Below are 18,551 nucleotides of genomic sequence, written 5' to 3' on the forward strand. Positions count from 1 at the left end.
CCTATTGGTTTATTTTTGTTTTTATTTCTCTTGGAAGACTGACCTAAGAAAATATCTGTAAGGTTGACACTCAGAGACTGTTTTGCCTATGTTCTCTTCTAGGAGTTTTATGGTGTCTTGTTTAAGTCTTTAAGCCATTTTGAGTTTATTTTTGAGCATGGTATGAGGGCGTATTCTAGTTTCATTGATTTACATGCACTTTAGTTTTCCCAGCACCACTTGCTAAAGAGACTGTCTTTTTCCCATTTAATATTTTTGCCTCCTTTGTTGAAGATTAGTTGACTGTAGGTGTCTGGGTTTATTTCTGAGTTCTCTATTCTGTTCCATTGGTCTGTATGTATGTTTTGGTACCAGTGCCATACTGTCTTGATTACTCTTAACTTCATAATATTGCCTAAAGTCTGGGAGAGTTATGCTTCCTGTTTGGTTTTTGTTCCTCAGGATTGCTTTGGCAATTCTGGGTCTTTTGTGGTTCCATAAAAATTATTGGTTTATTCTAGTTATGTGAAAAATGTCATGGGTAATTTGATAGGGATTGCCTTGAATCTGTAGATTGCTTTGGGTGGTATGACCCTTTTAATGATATTAATTTTTCCAACCCAAGAGCATGGAATATCTTTTCATTTCTTTGCATCCACTTTAATTTCCTTGATTAATGTTTTATAGTTCTCAGCATATAAGTCTTCAACCTCCTTGGTTAGGTTTGTTCCTAGGTATTTAATTTTGGGGGATGTAATATTAAAAGGTATTTTTATATTCCTTTCCTAAAATTTCATTGTTAGTATACAGAAATGCAACCAATTTCTGAACGGTAATCTTGAATCCTGCTACTTTGCTCAATTCCTTGATCAGTTTGAGTAGTTCTTATGTGAAGTCCATAGGGTTATGTCATCTGCATAGAGCGACAGTTTTACCTCTTCTCCTCCAATTTGGATACCTTTTATTTCTTTTGTTTGTCTGATTACTATGGCTAGGACTTCCAATACTATGTTGAATAAAAGTGGTGAGTGGGCATCCTTGTCTTGTTCTGTATTTTAGCGAGGCTTTCAGCTTTTCTACATTGAGTGTTATATTGGCTGTGGATTTGTGATAAATGGCTTTTATTATGTTATGTTCCTTCTATACCTACTTTGGTAAGAGTTTTTATCATGAATGGATGTTGGATTTTGTCAAATGGTTTCCTGCATCTGTTGAGATGATCATGTAGTTTTTGACTTTTGTTTATTGTGTATGACGTTGGTTGATTTGCATATATTGAACCACCCTTGTGAACTTGGGATGAATTCCACTTGGTTGGGTGTATGGTCTTTTTTATGAGCTGTTGGATTCAGTTGGCTAAAATTTTGTTGAGAATTTTTGTGTCTATATTTATCAAAAATACTGGCCTATAATTTTCTTTTTTGGTAATGTCTTTGCTTTTGGTATTAGGGTGATGGTGGCTTCATAGAATATATTTGGGAGTGCTCTTTCTTCAGCCTTTTGGAAAAGTTTAAGAAGGATGGATATAAGTTATTTGTATGTTTGGTAGAATTCTCCTGTGAAGCCATCTGGTCCTGGACTTTAGTTTGTAAGGAGTGTTTTTTTTTTCACTTATTCAATTTCTAGTGATCATTCTGTTCAATTGCTCTGTTGTCTTTTTTTAAAATTAATTGATTTTGGTCTTTTTAGGGCCGCACCTGTGGCATATGGAGGTTCCCAGGCCGGGAGTCCAGTCAGAGCTGTAGCTGCTGGCCTACACCACAGCTCATGGCAACACAGGATCCTTAAGCCACTGAGCGAGGCCAGGGATCAAACCCGCAACGTCATGGATGCTAGTCAGGTTCGCTAACCACTGGGCCACGACAGGAACTCCTGATCTGTTTCTTCTCACTTCAGTTTTGGTGGGCTGCATGTCTCTAGAAAGTTGTCCATTTCTTCTAGGTTGTCAAAGTTTTGGGCATATAATTGTTCATGATACTCTCTTAGGGTTTTTGTATTTCTGCAGTAGTCGTTGACATTTCTTTTTCATTTCTTATTTTATTTGAGTTCTTTTTTTCTTCTTCTTGGTAAGTCTGGCGATTTCCTCTCTGATCTTTATGATTTCCTTTCTTCTGCTGACTTTAGGTTTTGTTTGTTCTTCTCAGGGCCCAGCCCCTACCCAAGCATCTCGGGGTGTAGTGCCTGGGGGCAGTAGTACTGATGGTCTGTGAGGCTTTCTCTCTGCTTTGTCCTCCTCAGTCCAGCTGATGTGCTCTTCTCTGGGGCTTTGAGGTCTCTCTGTCTTGGCTGACCTCTCCGTCAGTTGGCTTCCCAGGGTGTGTGTTTCTTTCCTCTTTGACAGCACCCTCTCAGGTGTGCTGGTGCTGTCCTAATTCCTTTTTTCCCCTCTTCCCTTTTTTTTTTTTTTTTCCCTTTTGCTCTACCCAATTATTTGGAGGGTTACTTGCCCTTTTTGGAGGTTTAAGGTCTTCTACCAGGTTTCAGTAGATGTTCTGTGCCAGTCATTCTGCATGTAGCTGGTTTTGTTGATGTGTTTGTGGGAGAAGATGAGTATGACATCTTACTCCTCTGCCATCTTGATTCCGCCTAAACTGACATTCTTTATGCCACCATGTTTCATTTAGAAGCTGTTTCCAAACCAGTTTCTCCAAGTGGGGTTCCTGGGGGCCCTCAAACTAAGCCATGCTTCTCTACCTCCTCTTCCCAGGCACTGCCTTTTCCTGAAATGTGCCTCTTGAGGCTGTCCTAGGGCATGGCTTCTCACGCTACAGTACCTCAGTGAGTAAGCGTGGCCAGGACTCAACAGTGCTTTAAAACAAACCTCAGAATGGCAGCACCTTCCTTTGCGTCCAGCCCCAGCCAGGCCTCGGTGGGACCTAACTCCGTTGGCACTCACTTTGGCCTATCACATAGTGTGATTATCTTGGTTTTTAGAATACGAAGTTGATATTCAGAGAGCTTTGATGATTTGCTCAAGATCCCATACATAATATAAATACAAATTTGGCTTCAAAATATACATTTTCCTCTTTATACTATCCTGGCTCATGCTAATTATTTCAGCTGAGTTGCTTTGCTAGTTTCTTTGGATTTTTCTTTTTCTTTCTTTCTTTTTTTTTTTTTTTTTTGAAGTAGGATATTAAGGGGTAGGGGGCCTGGACACAAAAGAAGATGACTTTTTTTTTAAGTAAATGTATCTCAGTCTTTCTAGAAAGTAGGTTAACTAGATAAATTTCAGGGTTTAAATATATACACACATAAATATACATGCACCCTCTCTTAGGGTTTATAAAAGATTCTAGGGATTGTACTGATTGAAAGCTCACCCTACCCTGACTGTGGGTCAGTCTGGAGACTGATTCTGTTCTCCACCTCTTCTGTGTGGTCATGGATAACACACAATGACATCATCAATAGGACAAAATATATGGCATTTATTAAACATATGTGACATGAGTTATATCAGTAGAGCATGCATGAGCAAATTACTCATTCCTTTAACAAAAACACCAGTTGATACTGAAAACATTAAGTGATTAAATTTCCACAACATACATACAAAATTCTCTCCATTAAAGTGAGAAAGAAAGGAAAAAAAAAAAAAAATCACAGGTTCAATAAATACAGTGATTTCAGCTGGCCCCATAAAGGCATAAGGCACAAATTAAACCAAGGGATTAGCACATCAGAATGAAGCATGTCTGCCCAGGTGAGGCCCAGCTGTACTGAAGGCTCCCACGCCCCTGCACTGGCCTCAGCACCTGCCCTTGTGCGCTGGGGCACCTGCCCTTCTGGGTCACTTCTCCCCCTGGAGAGGCCCATGCCCCTGTGGGCAGGCTTCCCTGTACCAGAGAAACACTGCCTGTAATACTTTTATGGGTAAGTAAAACCTTCATGCTGTAACAAATGATCCTGGCCTGAGTAACATGAAATTTCAGGTTAATGCCCTTTTCCTCCCAACCGAAGTCTAGTAAAACAAAATAAACTGTGAGGGGATTCTCCCAACACGACTCAGTGTCTACATGGAAAGCTAAGGACGGCCCAGCACAGTGGGGACACAGGTTAGTTGTTTGAAATACGACCTTGAAACCTGCCCTCTCTCTTGCCCTCCCCCTCCCTTCATGTTTTAGAAGTGGATCAGAACCTCAGCAGTTTCCACTGGGGCTTAAAGTGTATAGAGGAGGAAGCAACCGTCACCCTTTCCAGACTTCATGCCGCAGGGTTCCAGGGCCTTTGTCCCTCTGTGAAAAGTGCATGTCTCCAAGTGCTTAAGTCAGCGTTTTCTTCATGGTTAATTCCAGGACTCGTGTGTACGGGGTATAGTTCCTGGAAGGCATTGCAATTTCACGGGTCCTACCTGTTTGGCTGAGAAATGAGAAGAGGCAAGTCAGGAAGATGAAACAAAGCTCTCCACATGCTTCACCTGGTAAGAAATCTTTTTCAACACTTAAAAATAGACTGCCACAGTGGGGCTGAATACTGCACTTAAATATTCTAAGAGGGAGGGCATTATTTTTAGCAACTTTTAAAGGTTGTGCCAGGGGTCCATGATGCAGAAAACCAAAACATGCGTTCAGGGAACTCATTTGGTGGGAAAGACATGTTCATAAATAGTTTAAATGTAACATGTTAGGTACTATATAGAGACATAAGGAACTATGCAAAACACCATGCATTTGTCTGTGCAGATCCAGCTGCCCCTCTCCACCACAGTCTGTGCCCTGGGACGATGTCAGGAAGGTCAGCATCAGTGGGCTTCCTCACCCTTTAGCTTCCAGTTACCTTTGACTGATTGGGAGATGGAGACAGGGAGTGAGAGAAAGGAGCACAGGGAGGCCAGGACGTCTGACCTCCAGCCAGGCTGGAGCTCATCCCTTCGTCCCTTCTCTGAGCTTTCCAACCCCACCTTTTCAGGCCCAGGCTGGAAACACCTTCCACGGTTGCTAGCTCCAGGGCAGGCTGGTGTCCATTGTTTATTCCCTTAAAAGCCATCCCCAGATTTCTCCACAGTCCCTTCATTTAAGTCTCTTCTGTCTTCCCTTCCTGCCAGGATGCTGAAGAGCGCAGGAGTGAACACATGATGGGCAGAGTGAGAGCAGCTACTTCTCTGGGAGGAAACTGGCACAGAAAAGGTGACCTTGCCTAGGTGTTCAAGTGGCCAAGGAGAAGATGGAAATTCTAGGCAATTCAACTTGCAGAGGTAAAGAAGGGTGAACACAGAAGCCACAGTGGGGAAAGGAGACACTCTCGGTAGTGCTAGAGTAAAGAAATCAATGAAAGTGGCAGAAGATGCGACATGGGCGGGGAGGGGTCTTGTGTGCCCTGCCAGTGGGTTCACAAAGGGATGGTGAGCCACTAAAGGGTTTTAACGAGGGGCAAGACATGCTCCTATTTTTATTCTATCAAGATTGCTTGGCATCGCTGAGGGTTGACTGCAGAGGAGCTGCAGAAGGTGAGTTAGGAGCATTTTGCTATTTGGGAGGGAAGTGAGATCATGAGAACTTGAGGTAAAGCAGCAAGGACAGGTTAGGGAGATGTTTGGGGAGGCAGCAGTAATAGGATTCTGGTGACAAGGATGGAGAAAATATCCCACTTCTTTCTCCAGGACACATATCTACCTCTTTCCCAGTCTCCCTTGCAATCTGGTGGGCATGTGACTACAGGCAGGAAAGATGTCTATGGCTTCCAGGTTTAGGCTGTGAAAACCTTCTACATAATCCTCTAAGCTCAGTCTCTTAGCCCTCATGCATAGGATACGCTGGTGGGCCCCAGAGGACCCCACAGCCCATGCTCTAAGATTGAAGCATCCTGGGTTCCTGAATACCTGTAAGGAGTGAGGACCGTGCCTACTGGCCTTGGGCTGCAGCAGGAGATAGCAGTTTTTATTTTGTTAAGCCATCGAGATTGGTGGGCTTTTTGTTACATCAGTTATATTCCTTATCCCAACTAATGCAGTGCTAAGTGCACTATGAGGTGTGAGACAGCTTCCTTTCCCCTAACTTCCCATGTCCATTGTTCACGAAATGATACGGCATCTACCTCCTTCAACTGTTTTGTCATCATTCTTTCTTCCTTCAGCCTCTGCCCAAGTTCATTCTCTCATAATTATCTCTGGACACAGGACTGTTACTCCACCTGGTCTTCCTGCCCTCAGTGTTGGCAGAGTTTTCCTCACCTCCAAATCTACTATGCATCTTGCTGTCAAAGATACTTCCCTGCAAGGACAATTGGAGCATATTACTGTTGTTAAAACCCTTCAAAGTCTCCCCACTGATTCCTGGATGGAGTCTAGACTCCTCTGCACAGTGTAAAGGCCTCCACCATCTACTCTTACATCTGGTCCCAACCTGGTCTCATTAAGAAACACAGCTCTCATTTACATACTCCTTCACAGTGCGCCCCCTCAGCTGGCCCGCTGTCTTGAATGCTTTCTCATCAAATTGGTCTGATCAATTCCTGTCTGTACTTCAAGAGACAGTTTCCCCGATTCCCCACAGCAGGGATAGAAACCGTCGTTCCTTTCTCTGTGTGCGCTCAGTTTCCTTGAGCAGTGCCGCTCAAGTCTCTGCTTCCACAAGGTTCACTTTGACTCAACTTTCCCATCAGTAACACCTCCCATTTCCCTGCAGTGATTTTCAACTGTGGTTGGGAGACAGCTTTCTAGCGGCCAGTTAGAAGCTTGAGGGGAATGTTAAATTTCACATGCCTCTCCCCAAGAGATTCAGTATGGCTTTTCCATCCTCTCCACTCCTCCCTCTCTCCATCCCTCCCTCAAAAATGATGGTCACAGAGGCTTACAACACACTACTGGAAGCATCTCAGTGCACCCTCTGGTCTGTACATCCTCTGCTAGTTACAATTTAACGGGGGATGAAAACACTCTCTCACTCACTCATCTTTCTGACCTCCGCAGCTCACTCAGGCCAGGTACAGAAATCACCACACGCATGGATGACACAGGAAAGCAGAACACAACAGATTATGAGGAGAGGTCAAAGGGTCACCTTCACCTGCCACAGAAAGGAGTCCCCAGTGACCTGACCAGGCTGTTTAGTGAAGTGCCAGGGGCAGGAACCAGATGGCAGTTTGTGCCAACTCCTGTGAAAATTCCACAGACCAGAAATAGTCTCTGGTGACAACATCCTAAAAGCCCATAAAATACAGAAATATTTATGAAGGTGAACCCTGTGGGATATGAGAGCCTATTTTGGAAACCCACTCTTTCAAAAAGAAGTGAGGTATTTTATTTAGTTGATTGCTAGGAAACAGCAGGATTTCAAGAACACAAATAATTTCAATCACAGAACTAAAATTCAGCCCTTAACACATTAAGGCTATTGTTAGTCTTTTATTAATCCATAAAGGGAAACAGTAGCAGAGTCAATAGATAAAGCTTTGACAGAAAGCTGCTTTGGGTTCTGATCTCTATGATAAAAATATTAAAACATAGGCCTTTTAAAGTACTTATTGTGTGCTGGCACTTATGACCAGAAGGAATATTTTTTGTTAAATCATACCTATTTTATGACTGTGCTGGAAACTGAGGTTCCCCAAGGGGCAAGAAAAAGAAGTCTCTTTTCTTTTGATATTTTGTTTTCCAATTTTCTCTTTGAATGAAGCTGAGCTGACCTAAAATTGCTCTCAGTGGCTTAACTTAATATTTGAGTTTGATTTGAAAAATCTGATGTATATATTTTTAAAATAGGTGTTTAAAAGCCTCCGAAATCATGGTGATGCCTTTGCACCCCTTCCTCCTCTCCTTGTTCTTTAATAAGTTCTTTACTTTCCAGAATTCTCTAACATGAAGAGGAGATATAGAAGGGGAAGACTTTGAGGAGGAGGAACTGGAGGCAGAAAGATGAGACTGAAAAGATTAGACAGAGAACACTGGTCTCAAGTAGGCCAGTATGGTGGGAATGGAAAGGTGTGAAGCAAGTAACGAAGGCAAAAGCCTGCCCCATACGAGTGTGTGAGTCCCAGAGCAAAGCAATTCACAGCTCAAAGGTAACTGCGATATACTGTGGTTAGCTAACTGGGAAAGTGGTGGTAGCATCAATAGAAATATGAAACGGTGGTCAGTGCACTGGGCACTTTGTGCCTGTGTCTTACTAAACCATCCCAGCAAGTTTCAGGAGGATTACTATCAGAATCTTGCCTTTGTAGGCAAGGAAACTGAGATTCAAAGAGGGAGGTGAGGGCTTTGCCCAAAGCTGTAGGTGCAAAAGGCAGATCCAAGACCCAAACCCAAGCCACCACTCTTAACCACAACTAGAGTTAAGACTTGGATGGGAAAAAAATGATGTGCTCAGCTTAGGATGGGGTGGGTGTGCAGATCAAGTGGTTCCCTGCAGGCAGCCAGGAATGAGGACTGGTAGGCAAGACGGAAGTCTGAACTACCATCCACAGGGAGGGAAGAGGTAAAGCCACAGGACTGGATGCTGTCTTTGCAGGAATGACTGTCACTAAGATAAACCATGAGGAGCTCCCAGGATGAGGATCTGAGTGGGAGAAAGAGAAACCATCTAAGATGATGGAGGACAGGCCAGGGAAATAAGGAGAGAATCAGGAGAGGAGAGTCCTACAGGAAGCAGACAGCCTTCTACCAAGGAAGAACCATCAAAGGCTCCAGAGATGGCTCCATTCAGCAACTATTGACCCATTGCTGGCCCTGTGCTAAGTCAGTCCCCACAATACTGCAGTTATTAACATGTAAATTCCTGCCATCATGGAGCTTACATGGTAGTGGAGAGAGGAAATAAACACTAAGAAGTAAAACATAAGCAAGAATTGCCTCTTTCAAGTCCTTTCTTAGTTGGCGTGGACCTTTCATTCATTCTGCCAATGAATGTTAATTGAGCATCAAGAAAACGCTAGACCTGGGGATGGTGGCCTAAGGGTCCCTGTCCACAGGAGTACGCAGTGTTGTCAGGGAGGGGGGAGGGGTAATAAAAGGGGCTTAATGGCTCTGTAAGTAAAGGCTGACTTCAGATTTTTTCCGGCAGCACATAAAAATGGTGCGGCTCTAATTGTAAGTCAAATGCTATTAGCTGAAGCACAGAGTTGAAGACTTGCAGGTATATGGAGAAATGGGTTGTGGGGCTGTACTGCTCTACAGCAAGGCTTTATGCCCAGTGCTTGGAACAGGCTGGGACCTCTAATGTCGCAGCTGACGGAGACTTTATCAATCACTGGGGCTACCAGAGCTTTACACTGTGTCCAGAGGGTTCCAAACCACTGATAGTTTAACTGAAGAGCTCAATACATATGGAAGCACTAACTACTTGATAAGCTATCAATCCATTTAATAAAAGCACTGATGGCCACCAAAAAAAAAAAAAAAAAGAATTTAAAGAAATGTTTTAGCATACCTAGATTCATTTATATTTGATATAGTCTTACATGTAAAATCAGAGTTCTGATTTAGTTACTGAGAATAATAGCTATTATTTATTAAGGGCTTACCTTTGGTCTAGTTACCATGCTGAATGCTTCCTATACATGTTTTCACTTAATCCTCAAAGCAACCTATAAGATTTGATATTGTCATCTTGATTCCCATTTTAAGGATGAAATCACTGAGGTTTAAGAGAGACTGAGCAACCTGCATAGGGCTGTGCTCAGCTGGCAGCTGGCTGGGCACGGAAGCCCCACAGCCTGAGCCCTCCCAGCTGACAGCCACTGCCAAGTTCTCTACAGGAGCACTGGGAGGAAGGACAAAACTCATCTGCACAGCTGAGGCTTATTAATTCATTACTCTTATGGATCTAAAACATTTGGGGAGCCTGTTCTTAAAATATTCTGGAAAGCACCAAGGAATCCTGTAATAATTAGATGCAAGCCTGAAGTCTAAGTGAGAACCAGGAATTTTGTTCAGACATACATAACACAATTTAGCAACCCTCTATTTAGAGTATTTTAAAACTGCCGACGTACCACACCAGGACTCGGAATGTATGGTTCACATCCTGGCTGTGTGGCTTTTACTGAATCCCTTTATCTCTCTGGGCTTTGGTTTTGGTGTCTATAAGACACAGGGATTAAACTAGACTGTGGGTTCCAAATTGATTTAGACCACAGAGCTCTTCATTCAGGCAAAATCTGACTTGGAATTTAACATAGAAAACACACTAAAAGCTGGGTTTTTCAGGTTCTTTTTGTTTTCTTTGGTGGGGAAGGTCTCCACAGGCCAGCTCCTTGTTCACCTCCTCATCCTGAGGCCCCTCCTTGGAGCCCTAGCACAAAGCACACAGTTCCAAAAAGCACAGGTGGGAAAGTGTGGCCCTGAATCACCTCTCAAGATGCCGTGCCCCTGGCCTTGCACAGTGTCTGTCACATAGTAGGGACTTCATAAATATTTGTGAGGAAACAAATGAAATATTACTCTGCCTTTTCGGAAATGTGGATACGTAGTTTTCATTTCCTCTGCCGATTGACCCAGGTAGTTAAAAGTGCTAAGATGGATCCTGGGGGAAACCAAATGTTATGTTTATGGAAAAGCTGCTTTTAGATACTGAAGTGGCTTCCAAGTTCAGCGTGGCCATAAGTTAAGGGTCTGTCAGCACTTCCATTATGAAAACTGCTTTGTGGTTTCATAACTTAGCCATAAAAGTTTGCTTCAGGCTATCCTTCGGCATACAAATTGAAAGGCTTGTTTTAAGCCAAAATGTGGGAATTAGAAAACAAACAATTTATTGGTTTCAGGCATAGTTTTGTACCCGCCTTAACCAAACAAGATTTATTATGTGGGTAATTAGAGTGGGCTAAAGTCACTTGGTTCTTGAAAAATAAAAAAAAAAAAAAAAAAAAAAAGGAAAATGGCCAAACTATTTATACTTTAAAAGGAGTCCCTGGACATGATCAATCATTTTTGGGGGGGGGTCCTATTTTTATCAGGTATTTTGTCCCTGCGTTCATGAGACCTGGGGTCAACTTACATATTCTTTTTCCTTTCTTTTTGAAACATTTTCTGTCAATTATATCAGAATGATAAAATTGCCTTGTTTTTACCAGAAAGCAAGCAAGCAATGTAATTGAGAATAATGTCAAAGAAAAAAGCTTAATGTTGCTGTTGGTAAATACTTTGGGGAACGGCAAGTGGCCATTTTAATGAACAAGAAAGACAACATCAGCAGTGAATAAAATAGGGAGCAAAATGGGACACTGTTGTACAGTGTTAGAGCTGAGAAGTCACCTAGTCAAATGGCAGACTTCTCAGACTGGGAAACCGAGGCCCCAACAAGGAAGAGTCCAGCCTGAACCTGTCCTGTGGCTGCTAACTTGGAGGACCAGACCAGATCTAGTATCCCAGCCCAGCCTGGCCATCAGCTCATCTCTGTTGCCCACCGATATAACCATTCAAGGCCAGGATCCTACATTTTTCTGGCCCACTAACGTCTAACACAACACACACAAATGCCCCGATTACACAACAATACACACTTCTATACACAGTCACCGAGGCACTGTGTGGCGTTAGTCACATAAATCACAGACCACATACCATCAATGTTCTCATTATAAACTTGTTTGTGTTCTCTTTGGGCCAAACACAGTTATGAGCACCTGGAGTCAGTGGGTTGGTTATTGGTCACAGGCTCTAACCTGACTAGGGAGCGAACCAGGCACTGGGCTTGTGGAGCAGCTTAACAACACAAGGGCAGTCCTCTAGCTCAGAAATGCACATTAACAAACCAGGTTATAGTTTATCTTCTCATGAATGAGGCAGATCATGTATTTATGAGTCTGGTCCAGTACGTGACAATACTCAGCTGCAGTACTGGGGAAGAGATGGACTTTGTTCAAGATTTAGACTCTTCCTTCTCTTTGCTACTCAAGCACCTCACAGCCCCCTCTCACATGGCTGAAAATGTCTGCCTGCGTATTTGTCTTCCCTTCCAGAATGCCCTCGGGGAGAAACCCAGTCTCATCCCTCTCCTTATCATCACTGTCTGGCACAGAGAAGGTACTCAACAGATGTTTGCTGAATGAACAAACGAAGGAATAAGTGAAGGACCAAATGCATGCATTCATTGATAGGGCCAGTCTCTCTGAAGTGGCTTCCCCTTGGCCTCACACAACCTCCCTGCTGCACAGAAACCAGTCAGACCCCTCAGCAGCCACTACATCTCTTTGTAGAAATATTTTTGATAGAAAAAAACGCAGTTCTGGTAGTAACAGTCCAGGAACGTATTTTCTCAAATCAGAGGGGAATGTGAGTTGGAAAAATAGGAAATTGCCATATACCTGGGTAGGAGATCACAGCCCACTCCAATCTCTCTGGTTTCCACCTCAGTCCTGGGCTGGGTTTCTGTTAAATAGTCCAGCCTGCTTTGTAGTTCATTATTCTAGAGATGAAGAAAAAAGTATTTTTAGTAAATATATTCCCCCACAAATACGTATGATATAATTTATATGTCTTAGCGGGATTTCCCCGTAAGACACAGGCATCTATCACAATGCATTTATTATCCACCTCTTACACAGGAAGAACTGAAGAAATACATTGATTGAATCCTTACAGGTAGCTTTCTGTCCATGGACATACATATGAATCCAATTTTACCTAAATGGAAACAAATATCCTATTCTATACCATTATTATTTGCTGCTTTTCCACACTCAACAATTTGTTGTGACTCTTTCCATGTTTATTAGATTTCTTTTTAGGTCAACAAACTATTTTAATGGGTTCCTAGCATTCCATTGTCTGGATGTACATTTTTTATTTAACTAGTCTCTTACTGATGGCATTTAGATATTTATCACTTTTTTTGCAGTTATAAATAAGGTACAGCTGATGTTTTAATATTCCCTCATTAAACTGTAAAATGAGTAAGTCTGTTAATTTAATTTAGTGGGAAATACCTCTATAACAATAATTAGTATTTCATAGGTGGGGAAAATTCAGAATCTCAAACATATAAAGTAAAACAAGCTCCTTGGGATTAAAATTAGCATTCTAAATAGTTTTTTTTTTTTTTTTCAGGCCAGAGCTAAACATTACATGGGTTGATGTTAGATGCTCAGGAACTGGAAATCTGCCCCATGGGAGAAATGAAGGACAAAGGAGCACAAGAGTTAAGGATATTGAAAGAAAACAGATGAAGTGCTGGTGCCTAAAATCTAAAAGACAAAAACACATTTTTTTTTAAAAAGACAGACAATGGCTATTTCTATGTATTGAGATTTTTGGATTTTTTTTTTAAAAAAGTTCTGTATATTTTCTGTAATGCTCAACTAAATTTTCCTGAGGCAATGACCATAACTATCTTCCTGGCTGTATCCTTAGAGCATGGCATGTAGGAGCTGCAAGATAAATATTTATTGAATAAATAAATGTATAAATGCTTTTAAAATGAGCATTTTACTTGCATAACTACAAAAAGGGTGATAGCAAGGTGCAAAGCAGCAGCTCGGTGCAGACTCATGTTCCACAGGATGTAAAAGTCTAGGAATCTCTTCTGATAAATGGGAAGTAGTGTTCGGGAAGAGAATGCATTCCAGATTCCCTAGCAGCTGACAAGCCATGACAGATCTACGGGCTCTGCATCTATTACCTGATGCTCAGTATGGGAGAATGGTGCTGGCTCACTGCCAGGGGTTCATCACCATTTACACACACACAGCTTCACCAACAATATTTGAACTCTCCCACTCATAAAGAAAGAGAACAGCAGAAAAGGCCATTAACAAGCTCTAGCAATCCCACTGTTTTATTCTTTCTCAGTAGACTTTAATCGTGAGGATTTCATAAAATGCTGGGTCAATTACCTTTAGTTAAGATGCATAAAAGACAAGGTTAGCAAATACCCCTCAATTGGGACACAGTGAATAGTGGACTGGTAGCCCCGATTCCTTTGTTCTATTTCAGAGAAACTCTTATGTATACACATCAGCCATCCACTGAAGCATTGGTTCAAAAACCTTATACTCTTAATAATGTAATACAGTCAGTTAAAAAAAACTGATTATCTACTACATATCAGGTAGTATGTAAAATTAGGTGAGGGGAGGAAAGTTAAATAAGGCATGATTGGCAGCCTATAGAGCTCAGTTTTGTCAGGGTACAGACACCTAAGCAGAAAATAACAAAGTCATAAGTCCCATGCCAGGTGGACTCACAGAATTATGGGGAGAATCAGAGGGGTTGCCTAACTCATGATGGGGAAAAGGGTTGACCTGTCTTTGAAGACTTCCTGGAGTTATGCAAGGGAGAGAGAGTAAGGGAAACAAAGGCCTGAGTGATCCAGAATTGTGGAAATGTACTGAATTGAGAACAGGCATCTAACTGCAATATACAAGTGGACAGGATTAGTTATCAAGGACTATGTACGCCATTACAAACACTCCACACCCAATCCTCTGCGATCAAAGTCAACAACTAGATTTTATTGTAGACACTTAGACTCCTAAGTGAAAACAGTATTGGAAGGAAATCAAACTAAAGGGAGGAAGACTGATCAAGGAAGTCATTGCAATCTTCCAGGTAAAGAGTGAAAGCTGTACTTCTAGTATGTAGAAGTAAGCACTTAACCAATGGATCCTCCTGCAAAGAACAGCTATCAACCTTGGATAAAAGAAAAACCAACTGCAGAGGTGTTTAGTGACTCGACAAGGGACAGGCAAGATTTAGAGGGGAAGTAAAACCTGAAATCAATAACGAGCATTGAATGGGTTCTCTGATTCATTTGTTTTGGTTTGCACCTTTGCCCAAGAGCAGTAGTCTTGGTGATGGCAGCACAATAAAAATTAAATAGATCGTCTTCCTGGTAGGAAAAATCCCAGTAGGAGTCTGCTGGATAGAAGGATAACCAGGGTTACCAAGAGTCAGGAGGAAGCCAAAAAGGAAGTGGCAGAGAAGACTGAAATTCTAAATTCTGTGTACATACTCAGCCCAAGTCTCTGGGAGGCCACTGAACCATGTATGTGTAGTACAAAGTGAAAGACGTTTGCAGCCAAGACTTAAAGAACTGAACTGAGATCTAAGCTGTCACCCACTGCAGCATGGTAGGGTGTAGTTGGGTCTAACCAAATTCTTCCTTTTTTCCTCTAGCCAAATTCTTTACCTTCTAAAACAAAAAAAGCTCAATGATGCTGAGAGCAGTAACAGAATCCAAAGTTTCTACAACAAAACATTTACAATGTCCATATTATAATCCAAAATTACTTCACATATGAAGAGTCAGGAGAATGTGATGTAGTCCTAAGGGCAAAGAGAACCAATCCTGAAATGACTCAGATGCTGGAATTTTCAGAAAAGGACTAGAATGCAGATATAACTATGGTCAAGAAGGTAAAGGAAAATATGTTAATAATTTATGAAGTAGTAAAAAAGAAAATAGAAATAGAAAATAAATGGTAACTTTAGAACTGAAAAATACAATGCTTGAAATTTAAAAAAACAAACACTAGATTAACTTATAAAAAGAATGGAGATGACAAAGCAAGGAGTCAGTAAACTTAAAGACACATAATAGCAATCAAATTCAGTCAAAATAAGATCAAGAAAATGTTAAAAATAATAAAAGGAACTTCATGGAACTATGGGACAATTTCTAAAAGCCTAACTTAGGGACACTGGAATCACAGAAGGAAAGGAGAAACTAGGGTAGAAAAAAATAAAGAAAGAATGGCTGAAATTTCCCAATATTTGGTGAAAGATACAAATTTACAAATTCAATAATCTCAGCAAACCTAGAGAAATATACCCTGGCATATCACAGTTAAATTACTGAAAACCACAAAAATCTTGAAAGCAATCATGGTACATACAGAGGAACAGTAATTTCAATTACTAAAGGTTGCTCATCAAAAACTATGAAAGCCATAAATCAAAGCAATGGTTTTTTTAGTCTCCCAAGGCAACAGGAATAAAAGAAAAATAAATAAATGGGATCTATCAAACATTATAAGCTTTTGCACAGCAAAGGAGACCATAAACAAAACAATAAAACAACCTACAGACTGGGAGAAAATACTTGAAAATGATGCGACAGACAAGGGCTTAACTTCTAAAATATACAAACAGCTTATATTACCCGATAACAACAACAACAAAAACCCAATCAAAAAAATGCACAGAGGGAGTTCCTGCTGTGGCTTAGCAGGTTAAGAACCCAACTAGTATCCATGAGGATGTAGGTTTGATCCCTGGCCTCACTCAGTGGGTTAAAGATCCAGCATTGTCATGAGTTGTGGCATAGGTCGCAGACACAGCTTGGATCTGGCATTGCTGTGATCGTGGTGTAGGGCTGCAACTGCAGCTCCAGTTCAACCCCTAGCCTGCAGTTCAACCCCATATGCCTGAGTTGTGGCCCTAAAAAGAAAAAAAAAATGGGCAGAGGACCTAAATAGACATTTCTCCAAAGAAGACATACAGATGGCCAATAGGCACAGGAAAAGATGCTCACCATCACTAATTATTACCATGAGGTATCACCTCACACTGGTCAGAATGGCCACATCAAAAAATCTACAACAGCAAATGCTGGAGAGTGTGTGGAGGAAAGAGAAACCCCCAACACTGCTGGTGGGAATATGAATTGGTACATCTACTAAGGAAAACAGTATAGAAGCTCCTTAAAAAACTAGAGCTGCCACAGAATCTAACAATCCCACCCACTCCTGGGCATATATCCAGGGAAGATTCTAATTCAAAAAGATACCTGCACCTCAGTGTTCAGTGCAGCATTATTTACAATAGCCAAGACATGGAAGCCAGGCTAAATGTCCATCAACAGATGAATAGATAAAGATGTGGTATATACATACCATGGAATACTATTCAGCCATAAAAAGGAATTAAATAATGCTATTTGCTATTTGCATATGGATGACCTAGAGGTTATCATATTAAGTGAAGTAATTCAGACAAAGACAAATATCATATGATATCATTTATATGAAGAATCTAAAATATAGTACAAATGAACTTGTTTACAAAACAAAAATCAGATTTACAGACATAGAAAACACATTTATGGCTACTAAAGGGTATATTCAATATCTTAAACTATAATGGAAAAATATAAACATATATATATATATGTGAATGTATAACTAAACCACTTTTCTGTACGCCAGAAACTGACACATTATAAATCAACTATACTTCAATAAAAAATAATTTTTGAACTATGAAAGCCAGAAGACAGTGAATCTAAAAGTGTCAACCTAAAACTATATATATATATATATATACACACACATATATATATTTGATAATGAGGATGAAATAAAGACCCTGCTTTCAAATAATAAAAACTTAAGTGAATGTGTCCTCATCTGGCTTGTACTACAGTAAATGCTAAATAAAAGACTTTCCAGGTTGAAGAGAGATGATTTGAGAAAGAAACTCAGGTTTTCAGGAATGAATGAAGAACATTAGAAATAAATACTATATGAGTAAATATGAAAGATAATATTTTCTTGATTTCTTTATATATGATAGTTAAAAGCAAAAACTCTAACAGTATACTATGGGTTTATAATATATATAGATACAGTACATATGATACCTATAATATCCAGGAGGGGTAAATGGACCTTATCATTCTTCTGTGTTTTACATGAAGTGGTACAATATTACCTCTAAACAGACCGTGAACATTTAATGATGTATACTGTGACACCTAGAGCAACCACTAAAACATTACAAACACAGCAAATACCAATGGACAAATTAAAATGGAATTCTAAAAAATATTGGAATAATCCAAAAGAAGACAAGAAAGGGGGACAAAACAAACAAGCAAAACGAACAAAACAGACCAGAGGGACTAAATAGAAAACAATAAAATGGCAGACCTAAATTCAGCCATATCAACAATAATTAACTGTCAAAGGACTGTATACTCCAATATGACAGAGAATATCAGAATATATAAAAAAGCAAGATCTACCCATATATTGCCTATAGGAGCTATACTTTTTTTTTTTTTTTTTGTCTTTTTGCCTTTTCTAGGGCTGCTTCTGCAGCATATGGAGGTTCCCAGGCTAGGGGTCTAATCAGAGCTATAGCCACCGACCTATGCCAGAGCCACAGCAACGAGGGATCCGAGCCATGTCTGTGACCTACACCACAGCTCACAGCAATGCCGGATCCTTAACCCACTGAGCAAGGCCAGGGATAGAACCCACAACCTCATGGTTCCTAGTCGGATTCATTAACCACTGTGCCATGACGGGAACTCCCAGCAGTTGTACTTTAAATACAGAGACACAGATCAGTTAAAAATAACTGGATGGTGGAGTTCCTGTTATGGCACAGTAGAAACGAATCCAACTAGAATCCATGAGGATGTGGCTTCAATCCCTGCCCTCGCTCAATGAGTCAAGGATCCGGGGTTGCTGTGAGCTGTGGTATAGGTCACAGACACAGCTCAGATCCCACATTGCTGTGGCATAGGCTGGCAGCTGTAGCTCCAATTCAACCTTTGGCCAAGGAATTTCTATATGCCATGGGTACAGCCCTAAAAAAAAAAAAAAAACAAAAAAAAACAAACAAAAAAAAAGTGGATGGAAAAAGATATACCATGCAAACAGAAAACATAAAAGAGATCAGGAATGAGACT

At 40.9% G+C, this 18,551-nt stretch overlaps 1 protein-coding gene and 1 long non-coding RNA gene across 7 annotated transcripts in view; one reads left to right on the top strand and one right to left on the bottom strand.

The window, feature by feature from the left end:
* LOC102160652 (uncharacterized) overlaps window positions 1–18,551 on the top strand; it is a 282,960-nt gene that overhangs the window by 243,079 nt on the left and 21,330 nt on the right. For 3 of the 6 annotated variants that reach the window (XR_014810675.1, XR_014810677.1, XR_300957.4), the window contains 3 exons: window positions 4,281–4,405; window positions 5,030–5,179; window positions 12,965–13,334. This is a non-coding gene — a long non-coding RNA (uncharacterized LOC102160652). Of the gene's footprint in view, window positions 1–4,280; window positions 4,406–5,029; window positions 5,180–7,769; window positions 8,042–11,877; window positions 12,827–12,964; window positions 13,335–18,551 lie in introns of those variants that run through there. The other 3 variants (XR_014810671.1, XR_014810674.1, XR_014810669.1) reach the window with 3 other exon arrangements.
* Window positions 3,394–18,551, bottom strand: part of MYZAP (myocardial zonula adherens protein) — a 98,780-nt gene continuing 83,622 nt past the window's right edge. Inside the window, exons 12-13 of the mRNA XM_021094625.2 lie at window positions 12,223–12,323; window positions 3,394–4,344 (exon numbers count right to left, since the gene is read on the bottom strand). Of these exons, the coding sequence (XP_020950284.1) occupies window positions 4,248–4,344; window positions 12,223–12,323 (198 nt within the window). The 3' untranslated portion in view covers window positions 3,394–4,247. The remainder of the gene's footprint in view (window positions 4,345–12,222; window positions 12,324–18,551) is intronic.

The sequence above is a fragment of the Sus scrofa genome, chromosome 1 (genome assembly GCF_054392235.1).
Source record: "Sus scrofa isolate SSC_HxYL_T2T_F1_AM1 chromosome 1, Sscrofa_HxYL_maternal_Yorkshire_Landrace_v2.0, whole genome shotgun sequence".
In the NCBI taxonomy this organism is placed as follows: Eukaryota; Metazoa; Chordata; class Mammalia; order Artiodactyla; family Suidae; genus Sus; species Sus scrofa.